At 35.6% G+C, this 15,740-nt stretch overlaps 1 protein-coding gene across 1 annotated transcript in view; it reads left to right on the plus strand.

Annotated features, from left to right (window-relative positions):
* Positions 1-15,094, plus strand: part of TRUB1 (TruB pseudouridine synthase family member 1) — a 28,695-nt gene extending 13,601 nt beyond the window's left edge. The window contains exons 5-8 of the mRNA XM_049854693.1: positions 7,409-7,481; positions 9,310-9,449; positions 11,569-11,625; positions 12,350-15,094. Of these exons, the coding sequence (XP_049710650.1) occupies positions 7,409-7,481; positions 9,310-9,449; positions 11,569-11,625; positions 12,350-12,630 (551 nt within the window). The 3' untranslated portion in view covers positions 12,631-15,094. The remainder of the gene's footprint in view (positions 1-7,408; positions 7,482-9,309; positions 9,450-11,568; positions 11,626-12,349) is intronic.
* Positions 15,095-15,740: the final 646 nt, after the last annotated feature.

Below are 15,740 nucleotides of genomic sequence, written 5' to 3' on the forward strand. Positions count from 1 at the left end.
GTAAGTGCTTCAAGTCTTCGTCATTTTCAGTAACCCTTATCAGATGTATATTTGCGAATATTTTCTCCCATTCTGGGAAATGTCTTTCATTCTCTTGAATAGTATTCTTTGATGCACATAAGTTTTGATGAATGTCCAGTTTATGTAATTTTTCTTTTGTTGCCTGAGCTTTTGGTGTTGTATTTAAGAAACCATTTTCAAATCCAGGATCATGAAAAATTTCCCTTATGTTTTCTTCTAAGAATTTTATGCTTTTAGCTCTTAAATTTGGGTCTTTGATCCATTTTGAGTTAATTTTTGTGTATGATGTAAAGTAGTCCAACCTCATTATTTTGCCTGTAGATATTCCGTTTTCTCAGCGCCATATGTTGAAGAGATGGTAGGAGGTTATTAATAAAGATTTATTATAATTGTATATTTCCTGTAAAGCAGTTTTTTTTAATGTTCAGAATTATCCTTCCAAGTGATGCCCTTGCCAAAAAAGCATTTAAAGCTAGGATTTAGGGTATTTTTTCTGGTAAATGAGAAAAAAACAGAGATAGTCTCTTGTTAGATTTTACCTGTGTCTGGCCGTTGCCTTTTTTTTTTTTTTTTTTACAGTTTCTTCTCAGCAGTTGAAATAAATGCCAGGGTTAGCACTTTTAAGACTGATCATGTTCCTGTGCTTTTAGAATTTATAAAAAGATAATGGGAATTATCTTTCTATAATAGGAAAATGGGGCAATGGGAAAGCTATCTGCCTCGAAGTAAAGCAGACCTCACTGGGGCCCACCTTAATTTTTCTACCATTCCTTCTTTTACTACTTAAAGATAAATGAAGTGGTCAGCTGGCACCTCTCACAGTACATATGCTATTTATAATGCAACAGTCACAGTTTTGTACGTTCAGTTCACCTGCATTATCATCTCACCAATTGTGAATTATTTGTAGGCTTCCCCCCGCCCCCCGTAATTAATGTTAACTCTTTTTAATTTAGTTTTAGGCTGTTCCAGCATCTGGCCTCCCTATATGTTTGTATTGAGTGGCCTTCTTGTATGTTAAGTATTGCCCCATAGTAGTGAGATCAACCTCTTCTTGTTCGTAATAGCTTCACTTGTCCTGTTAATATTTATACGTAGCTAAGCATTTTGCTTGATGACTCAAGCAACAGAATGAAAAAAATTCACTGATTTATTTCAAGTCTTCTAGCCAGCGGAAGAGTTGAATGGGGTCTCAAATTGTATTTTAAATAGGGCACACATTATAGCAGGGCCAGTGTAGCTGGGTATCAGTCAGTCTTGCAGTGTTGTTTGTTTGTATTTGGACTTTTTCATTAAAAAGTATTACGTAAAGAAAAGTGACCAGAACATAAATTTATAGCTCAGTGAGTTACCACAAAGCTAAGATTTATGCAGCTACCAACTAGTCAAGAATAAAGATTCCCAGAAACCCCTCAGATGCCCCATCCCAGTCACAACTTCATCCCTCCTTTCCAAACATAACTGCCACTTTGACTTCTAACACTTTGGTTATACTTCTAAAACTATCGTAGTTTTGCCTGCTTTGGAACTTTAAATAGATGGTGTCAAACAGTATATATTCTTTTAAGTCTGGATTCTTTTCACTTAGTATGTTTATGAGATTCACCCTTGTTATCTGTTGCTGTGTAATAATTTACTTTCTATTCTAGTCTTGATAGGCAAATGATGCTGCTCTGAATACTTAAAAACAGTTTTTTTAGGAATAGATGGTTTTCACCTCATTGATTTTTCTTTTCTATTATAAAAAAGATAATGAACATTTCCAATGCTCCAAAAGATTCCTTGTCCGTTTTCTAAGACAATCCCCAACCCTCCAGCCCCATAACTATTCTGTTTTCTGTCATCATAGATTGGTTTTGCATGTTCTTGAACTTCATATTAATGGTTTCGTACAGCACATGTTCTTAGGTCTTCTTCCGCTCAGTATGGCTTTGAGATTCCTCCATGTTGTTGCATGTATTGATACTTTAAACTTATTGCTCTGTATTATGCCATTGTTTGAACATACCACTCCACACACACACAAACTCTCTCTCTCTTTTGCTGATAGACATTTGGGTTTTCCCATTTAGGGCTTTATGAATAAAATGGCTATGTATATTTTGTACCTGCCTTTGGTTCAGACATGCACTTATTGGATATATACCCAAGTTGAATTGCTGGGTCATAGGGATGGATTTTTATTTAGCTTTACTGGAAATTGCCAAACAGCCTAACTGTTACATGTATAACTGCATTTCCACCAGCATTGTATAAGAGTTCTGCTTGCTTCATATCCTTTGGCTATTCTCGTGAGTATGTAGTGGTATTTCACTGTGGTTTTAATTTAATTACTAATGAGATTCAGCACTTGTTCCTATGTGTTTTGGCCCCTTGGCCATCTTCTTTTGTATATTGTCTGTTCAAGTCTCTTGCTCGTTATTTTCTATGGAGTTGCCTTTTTCTTATTGATTGTATGCGTTCTTTATATACTAAGGAAATGTGCTCTTTTTTGGGCTATATTTATTGCATGTATCGTCTCCTACTATGTGACTTGCCTTTTCCTTATTTGTGACTTTTGCAAAACAAGAGTTCTTAGATTTAATTTAATTCAGTTGATCAAGTCTTTTTCTCAATGGGTAGTCGTTTTAGTGTTAAGTTTAAGAAAACTTTTCCTATACCAAAGCCGTGAACATATGTTACTATATTATAGAACCTTTATTGCTTTGTCTTTCACATTATATGTACCATCAGCCTGGGTTGTAACATTCTATTTTTTCCTATGTGGCTTTCCAATTGACCCAGGACTTTCCCTCATTGCCCTGTGTTGCCTCCTTTGTCACAGGCTAAGCACCATATGTACATGGGTTTGTTTTGGTTTGTTTTGTTACATTGGTCTATTTATGTCTTTGTGCTAGCATCAAACTGTCTTAATTGCTATAGCCTTAATACCTGGGAGGGCAAATCTTCCCACCCTATTTCTTACAAACTTTTGCCATAGGTTTTTGTTTGTTTGTTGTTTTTTAATAGCCCTTTTTATCAAAGTAAGGAAGTTGCCTTCTATTCCTGATTTGCTGAGTTTTTTTTTTTGTAATCATGAACAAACATTGAATTTTATCAAATGCATTTTCTGCATGTGTTGACTTTTCTCCTTATTCTAATGTTAAACTAACTTTACATTTCTAGAATAAACCCATCTTGGTCATGATGTGTTACCTTTTATATAAATTGGATTTGGTTTGCTAATATTAGCTTAGGATATTTGCATATGTTTCATGAGTGAAATTACCCTATGTTTTTCCTTTCTCTTAATGTCTTTGTTATCAAGGTTATGCTGACCTTGTAAAGTATTTTCTTTTATCCTCTGGAAGATTTTGCATCAAATTAACATTTCTTTTTTAATGTTTGGTAGAATCACTGATAAAGACATCTAGATCTGGAGTTTTCTTTGTTAAGAAGGTTTTAAATTATAGATTGGGTTTTGTCACTAGTTATCAAACTTTTTTTTATTATTCTGATGTAATTCTAGATAATTCCCCCCACCGGAATTTGTACGTTTCATCTAAATTTTCAAACTAATTGGTATAAAGTTGTTTATAATGTCCCCTTATGATCATACTCTTTGTTTTGAAATAATATCAAACTTACATAAAAACTGCAAAGAATAGAACAAAATAACTTTTCCTGAACCACCCAAGAGCAAGACGCAGCCCTGCCACCCCCAAATACCAAAGCGTACATCTTCCAGATAAAACGCTGTCCTGCGTAACTACAGCTCAACCGTCAAATCAGGAAGTTAACATCAATACATTTCTGTAATCCAATTCAGAGACCCCATTTATTTTTAGAGGCAGCTTTTCTTGAGATAAAAATTGATGTACAAAAATCTGTACACTTTGTACAATTTGATAAATTTTGGCATTGGTATTCACCCATGAAGCCATCACCACAATCAAGAGAGTGAACATGTGTATCGCCGACAAGCTTCCTCACTCCCCTTTGCAAACACTCGTTTATGGTCTGTTTAGAGTTAATGTTTGTATGTGGCATGAAGTTGAATTTGAGTTCATTCATTTGCATACGGATATCAAATTGTGTCAGCACCATTTGTTGTAAAGCCGTCCTTTTCTCCCCTTGGCTTTGTACCTGTGTGAAGAAACATTGTACATGCCAGTGTCTGTTTCTGGGGCTCTTCCTCTGTGTAATTCCCTCAGATTCTTTCTGTTGCTGCTTCTCCACATTCTGATCTCTGTTTCCTAAATTCAGCGAGATCACTGTGGACCGTTTGAGATCCGCCTCCCTGTACCAGAATTCAGAAGGTGCTTCCCGCAGAAAGCCAGCGTGATGATGGAGCTTACCTTGTTTGTTTCCCTTCTCTTAGGGATTAGAGTCCTAGCCTGTTGTCTTCTGTCTAACACAACTGTTTAATGTATTGTCCAGTTTAAAAGCTGTTGATGGTGTCGGGCTTGTCAGGTACCTGTTCCTCTGTCGTGTTTGAGCGTTGTTTTTAGCTCCACACCACAGTTTAGTTAAGTACCGCTATTATGTTGTAGGTTCCCTGGAAGAGTCAGTAAATTTTAAACAAATAATCATGTGTAACATGACCTTGTATATGTTGGTTTCATGAGAAGGACTTTAAAAAATTAATTTCAAGTGAATACTGTCACATCGATGGTTTATTAATTTACTAAACAAAAAATAATTATTTCAAGTCCTGTGCCACTTGTACCATAGCTGTCTTCTTTCAGGTGTTCTCGTCGTTTGGCTAGTTACTGGATATTCTTTCTTTTAATCCTTTGGAGGTAGATTCCCTATTCTTAGAATCCTTTGGAGGGACATCAGTTATTATGTGGATTAGACTAATAGCATGTTTTAGACATGAGCAGCATGCTTCTCTGCACATTCCTGTTCCACATCTCCCACCCATAGTAATGTCTTTTTTCCGTTGAGATAAAATCCACATACAATAAAATTCACCATTTTAAAGTGTACAGTACAATTTATTGGTTTACAGTATATTCACAGTGTTGTGAAGCATCACCACTATCTAATACCAGATCATTTTCATCATACCAAAAAGAAACCCCATACCTGTTAAGGGGCCTCTCCTTCCCTCAGCCCCTGCAACCACTAATCTGTTTCTGTCTGTCTGGATTTACCTACACTGGACATTTCGAATGAATGGAGTCATACAGTATATGGCCTTTTGTGTCTGGCTTCTTTCACTTAGCATAGTGTTTTGAGGCTCATACATGTTGTGACATTCCTTTTTATGGCTGATTAAGATTGCACTGGCTATAGGAGCCTTGTGGCAGAGTGGTTAAGAGCTTGGCTGCTAGCCAAAAAATCAACAGTTCAAATCCACCTGCCGCTCTTTGGAAACCCTATGGGACAGCTCAGCTGTGAGCTGGAATTGACTTGATGGCAATGAGTTTTGGTTTATTTGGTTTGTGGGGCTATCCTATTTAAATATGTAAGAAGAAAAACGGTCTTTTAAGGAGCTTAGAATTTCATTGGTGAGATAATAGCTACACATATGTGACAGTTAAAGATTATATATGATTAATTGGGATGAATAACACAAATGCCTGAGATGCTAAGTCTGAGAAAGGAGACACCGTGGCAGAAGAGGAACAGAAACTGAGCTTTGGTAGATGGACAGTTTTTGGAAGGTGGGGGAGGAAGAAGAATGTTTACTGTCATCTCGCAGGAAGGAGTATCAGTAACATAGGGCAACCTAGGCAGGACAAGGGACTACATATCTGCAGCATAAGGAGACCAGCCTAGCAGTAGAAAGCTATTCTGTCTTGTTTTAAGATGTGCAGCTGGCTAAATTATGAGCTATTTCAATTTTATCAACTATAGTATTTTCAAAAATTTCTCAGTACGGTGGTGGCACTGGCTGCCTAGATTTGGACATCTTAGTTTGCATACCTAAGGTACTGCCACCAGTATGTTTTAATGTTGCAGTAGAGTAAGAATTTTTCATGGGAAAATCCTCATTTATGTTACGAGATACATCTGTTGGAGAAGCAGTGTGAACAGAACAGCCATGGGAGTGAGAGTTGCCTGTGTGAAGCCCCTAGGTGTTAGGAGCAGTTCCTTTGAGTTCTTTTGCTCTTCCCTGTCTGTTTGAGGCCTGTAGATTCTGGTCTTTTGTTCAATGGTTGGCTTGTAGGGATCAAGGTCACACTGAGGTTAAGGCTGTGTTGGTGTTCAAAGCTGAGCACAGTATCCCGTACTGGCTTTTTAATTTAAATTCTGGCATTAAAACAGTACTTCAAAGCACGTTGATTAGCTTTTGTTTAATATTGTTCACATAAAATCAGATTTAACTTGTGTATACCAGAATAAAAACTGCTTAAAACAAATTTCCCATGAAGTGAAGTGAAAAGTACTGTAATTTCTTTCCATTGACTGTGACCTAAAGAAGTTATGGGATCTTTCCATGATTTAGTTTATTATTGAATATCAAGTATGTATAAAAATTCATACATAAGTATGTATGAAAATCCCACATAATTGAATGTCAGTGTGTTATTTCATTCTTAAAATTATAGAATTGTAGTATAGCATCTTTTCTTTGAAAGAGTATCAAACAATAGCTAAAAACAAGATTAAGTGGCAGATATTGGAAGATTTATTTATATCTGTTCATTCAAATTTTATTAAATCACTGCTTTAAAAAATGCTTAGCATGCGTGTGAAAATCCTTGCTGTGTATATTCTCTTTCTGTGCTGGCCCATTTTTGAGGCAAAAGTCAGATTCCTGTTGTGAGTGTTCATTTAAAAGAGCAGAGAAATTCCAGGAGCCGGGGAGGGGGGCGTGGTTTGCAGATAAATAAAACTTTACTTGGAGGCAGAGCTGAATGTGAGTGTGTAAAATGTATAATAGAATTGTTTTGAAAAATTTGAAGTGAAAATTAAAATGGGTAACACCTGATAATCTTCAGTACCACATTAATTTGAGGTTATTAATGTATTAAATGCCTGGAGAAATTTAGAAAAGGACTTAATGCGTATTCGTTTCCTTTGTTTCAGATCACCTGATTATTGCTCACTGCAGATCCATTGCTATAGCTAGTGTGACTCTCTTCTCTGGTCTTATAAAGTCCGTAGTAAGAGCCACCTAGATGCGTGGAAGATGCCTGGTTCATTTTTATTGGGGGAAAAATGAAGCAGAGGAAAGCTTGTCTTACTGATGAATAATGGAACACTTTCCTGCCCTTTGATCTTATCAGTTTGTTTTGTTTATCTCAAGGTAGAATTTGGCCTATAAAACACACACTGTAGTACGTAGTTTGTTAAAAAAAATTTTTTAATTGAATTTTCAGAATCATTGGTGTGATGAAAATAGCATACGTGCTTCTGTGGTTGATTTAGTATCTTTTTTCTTCATTTTTGGCAGATAAAATAACACAAGAAGATATCGAAGGCATTCTACAGAAATTTACTGGGAATATAATGCAAGTACCCCCCCTGTAAGTTCCATTATGAATTGAATAATTGGTGCAAACAATTAATGTGCTTGGCTACTAAACAAGAGGTTGGAGGTTCAAGTCTATCAAGAGGCACCTTGCAAGGAAGGCCTGGTGAGGTACTTCCAAAAAGTCAACCAGGTCTCCTCTGACACACACGGGGTTGCCCTGAGTCAGAGTTGACTTCACAGCAGCTGGTGATGATGAACGTCACTTTAACTAAAATAAATGGGTTCCTTTTTCTATACAGTGAGGCAGGTTTTAAAGCTGACGTAACAAATGATCAAATAAAGGTGAGCCTGCTTTATGCAGGGTGCGGAGCTTCCTAGACTCTGTAAAACGCAGGGAAATGTGGCCTGTTCTCTCCCTGGATGCTGCCATAGCTGGACATCTGTGCTAGTCCACTGTACTGGTTTTTTATTCCATCTGTAGGCATCAGGGTATGTCCTGGAGCCCAGGGATGTCACTTTTGCTCAGAAATGCCGTGAAGGGACCAGTCCAGTCTGGTAAGAGGGTCACAGACGTGTATCCTTGTCCTAACGTGCACTGCGTGTCAGGTGTGGGCACCGTTCCGTTTGGGCCCCTAATCTATCTTCACTGTTCTCTGTGACAAAACAGATGGAAGTTATAATTCGTTACAAGTGTAAGTGTATTGATGCCACATTTTTTGTGTATGTTACCATTCAAGCAAATCACTTCTTGTTTGTTGTTACTTTTTTTATTGTGATAGGATGTGTCAGGATAAGTTACTGACATTTCTTTTTGAATTTAGTATGTATTTTGTATTAGAAAAAGTCTTGGTTTCTTCAAGAACATTTAAATATCTAGTGGAGAAATGTTTCTTCATGATTTTGCCTCAAATGTAAAGATACTAAAAAATGTAGCCAGGTCTGTGTAAACATTATTTTGGATCATTATTGTTACAATGCTGTCATATTTAGAAGGATCATTTTAGATTTTCTTCTCCATGGATGTCCCAAGGTTTTGTGGTCTAATAAAATTTTATCACATAAAGATTTGTTAAGTAGATCGTTTACTAATTAGCTTTTTAGAAATGTTTTGGTAGCTTTTATATGAAAGTTAATACTAATCGTACTAGAAATTGTTTCAGGGAAATGCATATAGCCCTGATCATTGTGACCAGAGGCTACTAAGCTCCCTGTGCTCTTAATCCAGAATAAGGAGTAGTGAAGAACAAATGTGACTAGACTATCTCTCAGGAGATGATTAAAGGTTAAAATTGACAAACATTGGTCATTGAGTACTAGGATGAGATACATTAGCCTCTGACACCGCTGTGAAGTAGATTGGGAGAAGAAACTTGTCCGTTTTTAGGAAGGATTTCCAATTTGCGGGGCTACTGCTGCTGCTGTTGTAGTATTTGCCATTGAGTTGACTCCACTCCATGGTGACCCCATGTACAACAGAATGAAACACTGCTTGGTCCTGCACCATCCCCATGATTCCTTGCTGGTTGGCTAATGTTCTGTTGTGATCCATAGCAATTTTTTGGCTGATTTTTGGATGTAGATCGTCAGGCCTTTCTTCTTACTCTGTTTTAGTCTGAAAGATCTGCTAAAACCTGTCCAGCATTATAGCAACGCACAAGCCACCACAGTATGACAAACTGACAGATAGGTGATGCTTGCGCTTAGAGTGCGTTGGCTGCGAATCAGACCCGGGCCTCCCACACAGGAGGCGAAAATTCTACTACCGATCTATCCGTGGATGCCTCGAAGGGTTGCTGGTTATCCTGTATTTCCATGCTGTAATCTGGAATTACTCTCTCTCAGTTCCCCTTTCTCTCTCTCTGCCTCTCTTATATTGCAAGCTATTCTGCATTAAAGAAGGATGGACAGAGACTTTCAACTTTGATGAAGAGAGGTGAAGCAGTAGAAGCAAAACCTGCCAGGCCAGTTACTGTGTACAGTATCTCCCTTCAAAAATTCCAGCCTCCATTTTTCACATTAGGTAAGGAGAACTTTGAAATAATTTGTATTTATGTGTACCTTTATTTTGTATTTGGTTATTTTTTATAACTGTAATGGATCCCTAGGATATTGGAGATTTTTTTGAAATTTGAATTTAAGAAACATTAGAATTTGCTTATCTTTTCTGATAATACATTTCATGAGATAGCTATATGGAGGTTCAGAATGTTTTTTTAAATAGGCTGAGTTTTCCATATATTGTATTGTGTTATCTTACTATAAAGTTGGAAGTACTGTATCTTAGAGCTCTGTGGGAAAGAATAGGTGGTGGTGGTTGTTAGCTGCCGTCAAGTTGGCCCCGAACTCATGGCAAACCCATGCACCGTGGAGTGAAACTTTGCCTGCTCCTGCGATCCCATGATTGGTTGGGGACTGGACCAAAGAGTAGGTAAAGGAATATATATTTTTAAAATTTTAGACTTTATATTTTGTAATCTTGCAGGTACTTCTTCCCCATATATGCTAGTACCTTGATCGTTTAAGTTCAGTTTCAGAATTGATAATAGTTTCTCCTTTTAACACAAAGCATTTTGAGTTTTGAGACAAGAAATTCTGAGAGTGGAGTGATACTTCCCTCCTTTTTGTCACCTAAAATTTATTACTAAAAAAAAAAAAAAGAACCTGAAAATATGGGAAAAATGGGTAAGGCAAAAATGAATTCTTGGATATGTGGTTGAATTTTAATTTACATTATCAATTTCAAATATAGATTGTATTTTGAAAGAAATTTAAAAACCAAAAAGTTTGTTTCTGTTCTTTGGAAATTTTATGATCTTCCTGGCTGCAGAAAGTAGCTGGAGCCCTGTACATACAAGAGCTGTGAAGAGTCCAAAGTTGAAGTTTTTAATCCATAAGACCCCCTTAAATTAACCCTACCCTTTATTTCATGGTACATACTGGATAGGATTCACTATAGTAGTAATTTCTCAGAGCTTTTTTTCCCCTGAACTTACTGCTCTTTTCCGTTAGCATTATTATTTAATCTGTATTAAATTCCTGTAGAATGTGATTTTGTACAATTAAAGTCACTACTTTTTTTGTTTCCTGAATTTAAAATATTGGACAGATAATGATAAAAACACACTAAAAAATGCTGTGTTCCATTCCATGAAAATGCAGCAGATGGGTTGGCAAAGTAGATGGTATCTTTGAAAGTAAGAAAAACTCAAATTTTTCCAACTGCCTTGAAGTCATAAATACTTTATTTTTGATTATAATAGGCCAAAGGTTCTGTCTTTTGGCCAAAGTCAAATAGAATGCAAGAATGCTGGCACACCTAGCTTACAGATCCCAGGGCTCATGGTTCATGTCCGCAGTGGGGGGAAAAATAATTCCCAGGTGCTGAGCTTTGATTAATTCCCCCAAATGGCTTTATCTGTACGGTACAACTAGAAACAGCTGGAATGTAGTCCTTTTTTGTGGAAATACAGCAGCTCTTTTCAGAAGATCTTGTATATGAATAAAAAGGATCAAAAGAGTGATTTTTTCCAGTCCCAGGCTTACATAGATTTCAAGAACTGTCACTGACCCACAGTCCTGCTCTCAACCAGTACTCATTTGTCTTATGAAGTCTTAGAAGAAGGTTAGATGTGCATTCAGTTCTGGGACATCTATAATTTTAATGGTTATGATTTCTTCAGGAATATTTCTCAGAGAACATTTAAATTTGCTGAGCTCTCTGTGTAATGTATTACCCTCAGCATGATTCCCGTCACTTTGTAAAGGTTCTTTTGTTTGTTGTGTTTTTTGAGTGTACAAATCTGAATATTTAAAAAAAATCTGCAGCTCATGATAGCAAAGCTGAGATATCTGCCATTTAAAACCTATTAAATGAACAAGGCTGAAGTATTAAAGTGCTGTGACTTGCCAGTTAATTTAAAATGTGTTCATGAGTTTCTGCTGTTTGCTTTCTGCATGCTCTGACTTTTCAATCTCACACATATGCTACCGGATGAATAATTTATGTTTTAAGCACATAAATATTTTATCACTCGGTTGTTTGCCTAGTGCATTTTTACATTTGTTTAGGGGCACCATTTCTATGTAAAGTGGATTTCATAGGAGGTTGGCAATTTACCATGTCACTGTTAACATTCCAGATGTTGAATGTGGCGGAGGTTTTTATATCAGAAGCTTGGTCAGTGACATTGGCAAAGGTAAGTATAAAAAGGAATTATGAATATCATTTAGAGAGTAATACTCCTTTTTGATAGGAAGAGTGGATTTTCTGTTTTACATATCTCCGAAGCCTCGCCTTAGAAACTAAACTCTTGGTGCCTTCAGCTTTAGAAGCGTTTTTGTATATGGCACGCAGTTATCAGCATCAGCAGCTGTAGTGCAGTGCTCGTAATGGGAGAGAGGAGAAAGAGAGGATCAGAAAGTGGAAGTAATGAGTATAAAGGCCGAAATTTTTTCAAGTACAAAATATTTTGACTCGAGGTAGGGATCAGGAAAAAAAAAAATTCCATCTAAAAGTTATTTTCATTAATACACATAAAATTTTACTTTAAATACTGGAAGTGATAGTCTTCGAAACAGCCAGAAAGTTACAGTTCTGGCTCTGTCATTTATTGGCAGTTGTGACACTGGATAGGCCATACTACCTCATGTGCAAAGTGGTGAGGGTAATAAGAAAAATATGTGTAAGTTCTTTGTAGACTTTATAAAGCAGTTTTATAAAGCAAGCTATTAATTATTATTTTGCTACTTAATCGTTTCTTCATCTCAAGGCTCTTGGTTCCTATATTGGATTGCTACAGTTTTAGAGTGGTTTTGAGAGGTTTAAATTGAGTTCTTCTGTCACTTGAAACGTAATAGACGGTAAAACGCTGACTCTTTATTTTGTGGATTTTTTTTTTTTTCCATCTTGTGTTGCTGTAGAACTCTCTTCCTGTGCCAATGTGCTAGAGCTGACCCGAACCAAACAGGGACCATTTACACTAGAAGATCATGCCCTTCCTGAAGAGAAGTGGACCATTGATGATATTGCACAGGCTCTCGAGCTCTGCTCCTCTCTTCTCCCAGAAGAGACGGGACTTAAAAAACCCAAACCTGAGGAGCCTAAGGAAGAGAAAGAAGAGTCTAAAGAACAGGCCTTGAGCTGTGAATGTGTATCATTAAATGAGGTGAAGGTAGAGGAGAATGTAATTCAGACATGTTAAAATTGGCCTGGCTTTTTTCCACCTGCATGAAGAAAGCAATCCATTACTTATAGTTTCTATAGGGTACAGTTCATCTGCTAGAAATTATAAATGGCTTGTTCAGTTCTTTGCTGTATTATGGAATGTTCTTTTAGGATGTTTTTATGTTGTTTCTGAATTTGGTCTCTCTTCAAAGTTTTTTCCTGGGAAAAGTTAAACAAATTTTCTAATCAAAGTAAAAAGAAATGTGGAGCTACGTGTGACTTCGGTTTCACAAAAGTGAACGTAACTTAATGTTATTTTGACTTCCTGGTGGCTCCATGTTGTATTGAAATTCGTTTTTTACCTGTGTTTGAAATGGCCATCACTTAACTCTTGGTGTCTTGGAGAGTTTATTTTTATTAAGAACATTTCTTTGATAAGACCACACTCATCTAGTAATAGCTGTGTTTGTTTAGATCTTGAAAACTAATAAATTTTTATAATAAATATTTGTAAGTGAACCATATCATTACTGCTACCACTAACAGGATATAAGCAAAAGACTAAATGTTTAATTAAATTCACCTCTGCTCTACCATTGGTGCAGAGGACTGCTCCAGTGGCTTGTATTTTGGCAGCTATGAGATTTCTTCCTGGTAATTTCATCAGCACGGTTGACCACTTTTTACCAAGTTACTACATAGCATAATATTTTTAATTTAAACTAAAGAATGAGTCTTCAGTTAAAAATGTATTTCTCCATCCTTTACTAAACTTTCTTTATATCTCTTTATAGGGCATTGATTCCCGTGACATCGTTTTTTTAGTTGTTTGCTCTGTCAAGTGATATTTATAGACTTTGAGATAGCTGCCCTGCATTTCCACTTAATTTCTTCTGCTCTAAATATTAACAGTTATTCTCAAACGTTTTCATTCATATGGTTTATTGAAAGTTCCCTATCCTGCCTTACCATAATTTTGAAAACAGTTGCATAACAACATAGTAAATTTCATATGTAATTAGTGCTTCATATAGGAAAGTATAATATGTAGCCAGTCTGTTGTAAAAGCTTAAATCCCTCTTCATTTATCAAATATAGTTTAAAAGGGAAAAAACATTAAAAGTTCCATAAAACAGGAGTTTTTTTTTTTTTTTTTCATTTTATGGATTGACTTTTCTATTAAAGGTGGTTGTCAGCTTGCAACTTCTAACTCAAAATTTTAAAATATGTAAACCGAAGGGGTTTTGTTTGTGGTTAGTATGATACAAATGCAATATGAAAAGCTGTGTGCTTCAGTAGAGCATTTCAGCATATTGGCAAATTTTAAGTGAAAACGTTAAAACTAGTTCTTAGTATGACACAGAAGATTATAAGGAAGAGTTTGATTTTGTGATGCATTGACATAAAAGTACCAAACATACAAAGCCGTAAATTGAAAGTTTACAGTTTACTTACTCATATCTAAGTACCCTGTAGTTTGTGTCAACAAGAAATGGCAGTGGCTGTCTCTGGTTATTAGAACCGCCCAGGTGACTACGTGTCTTCATGCATTGCCAGTTAAGGTCCGAATAGAGGAATATTTAGATTTTAGAAAACAGCTATGGTATTTTTGCTGTATTTCTCAACTTAAAAACTGACGTGTATAATTTACTAATGGAGAAAAGTAGAGATTTTTTTCAGAAGACAAGTGGCTTTTTAAAATGATAACCAATCTTTTTTTATTTTTATTGACAACATCGGGGAAAATTCACCAAAAGAAAAAATTACCCATAATCCTCACTGTTCTAGTGAAATGATTTCAGAATTTTAATTTTTATATTTTGTTCCCTTTTTTGTTCACATGATTGCAGTCTTAAGGTACCTGCAATTTTCATTTGATTAGCTTTTTCGTTTTGTTATCTCTTTATTTGTACTTTGTTTTGATAATTATTTGAATCACATCGTACTCATATATTACAATTGAAGTCATTTCCCTGTTGCTGAACCATTAAGTGAGTTGTTTTCAATTTATTAGAATAAATTCCTGGGGGTGGGATTATTAAGTGAATAATACCATCAGTTTTCAGGTTCTTAATATGTTTGCCTTATTGCTTTTCTCAGAGAATTGTAATATTTTAGTGTCACCATTGGAGTATATCAGTTTCGCTGAAAGTTTGCAGCTTTGGGTGGGGGGTGGGGTGTTAAGTGTTGTTGCTAATTTAGTATAAGGGAAAGTTCAAAGTTGCTTTAATTTGTTTTTCTTTGATTTCTAGCAAGCATGAACATTTTTCCATATTTTAATTCACAATTTAGTATTTGATTTTGTGTGACTTGTCTGTGTACTTTGTTCATTTATATAAACAATTGTCTTAACGGTTTCTTTATACATTTGAATGAGTTCTTTATGCAGTAAATACTTGATAGAAGTATTTTTCATAGCCTGTTGTCTTTTTTATTTTAGCTTTATTTTCCTTTTGCTAACTAAATTTGCTAATTTTTATAATCTCCCCCTTTTATAGTTGTCAGATTTGAGTATGAATAAAGTTTATTGAAACTTAAAAAACATATCTTATTCTTAACTCTCATAAGCACCTGAAACTGATGAGGATGCTCTGAACAAGTTAAAACTTATCTTTAAAACACATTTGTATTCTCCTGAGTCTGGCATTTAAGTGCCAACTTTTTTTCTATTTTAATCAGAATATTAAAATATTTGTGCCTTATGTGTTTCTAGGCTTCGATCTTCATGACTTAATAAAGTTGTTTTACTGATTTTAAAAATTAGAAATTCCTGAAAATGTTTCAACTTAGAATATCCCAAATTATTTTGACACTAAGTTTTTTTTAATCAGTCTGAAAAATCTTATTGTCCTAATTTGAAAGTTATCAAAAGTGGTCATAGAATTATATTAATGGCTTTAAAATCTATGAGCATTAAAGTAATACGAATTTGCTTTTCACTACTTCCAAACTGAAACTTGAATAAGGGCTAAACTCATTTTCTATATTAACTGGATCTTTTCTTCTTAAATACTCAAATTAATAAAAGCCACTGACCTGTCATCAGAAATGATTCATTATATTAAAAAAGGATGCTTTATATCAGCTGCAGTACGTTTTATGCCTCTGACCATTTTGAACTTTGTGTTATACTTAAAATGGCATTTA

This window comes from Elephas maximus, chromosome 16, assembly GCF_024166365.1.
Source record: "Elephas maximus indicus isolate mEleMax1 chromosome 16, mEleMax1 primary haplotype, whole genome shotgun sequence".
In the NCBI taxonomy this organism is placed as follows: Eukaryota; Metazoa; Chordata; class Mammalia; order Proboscidea; family Elephantidae; genus Elephas; species Elephas maximus.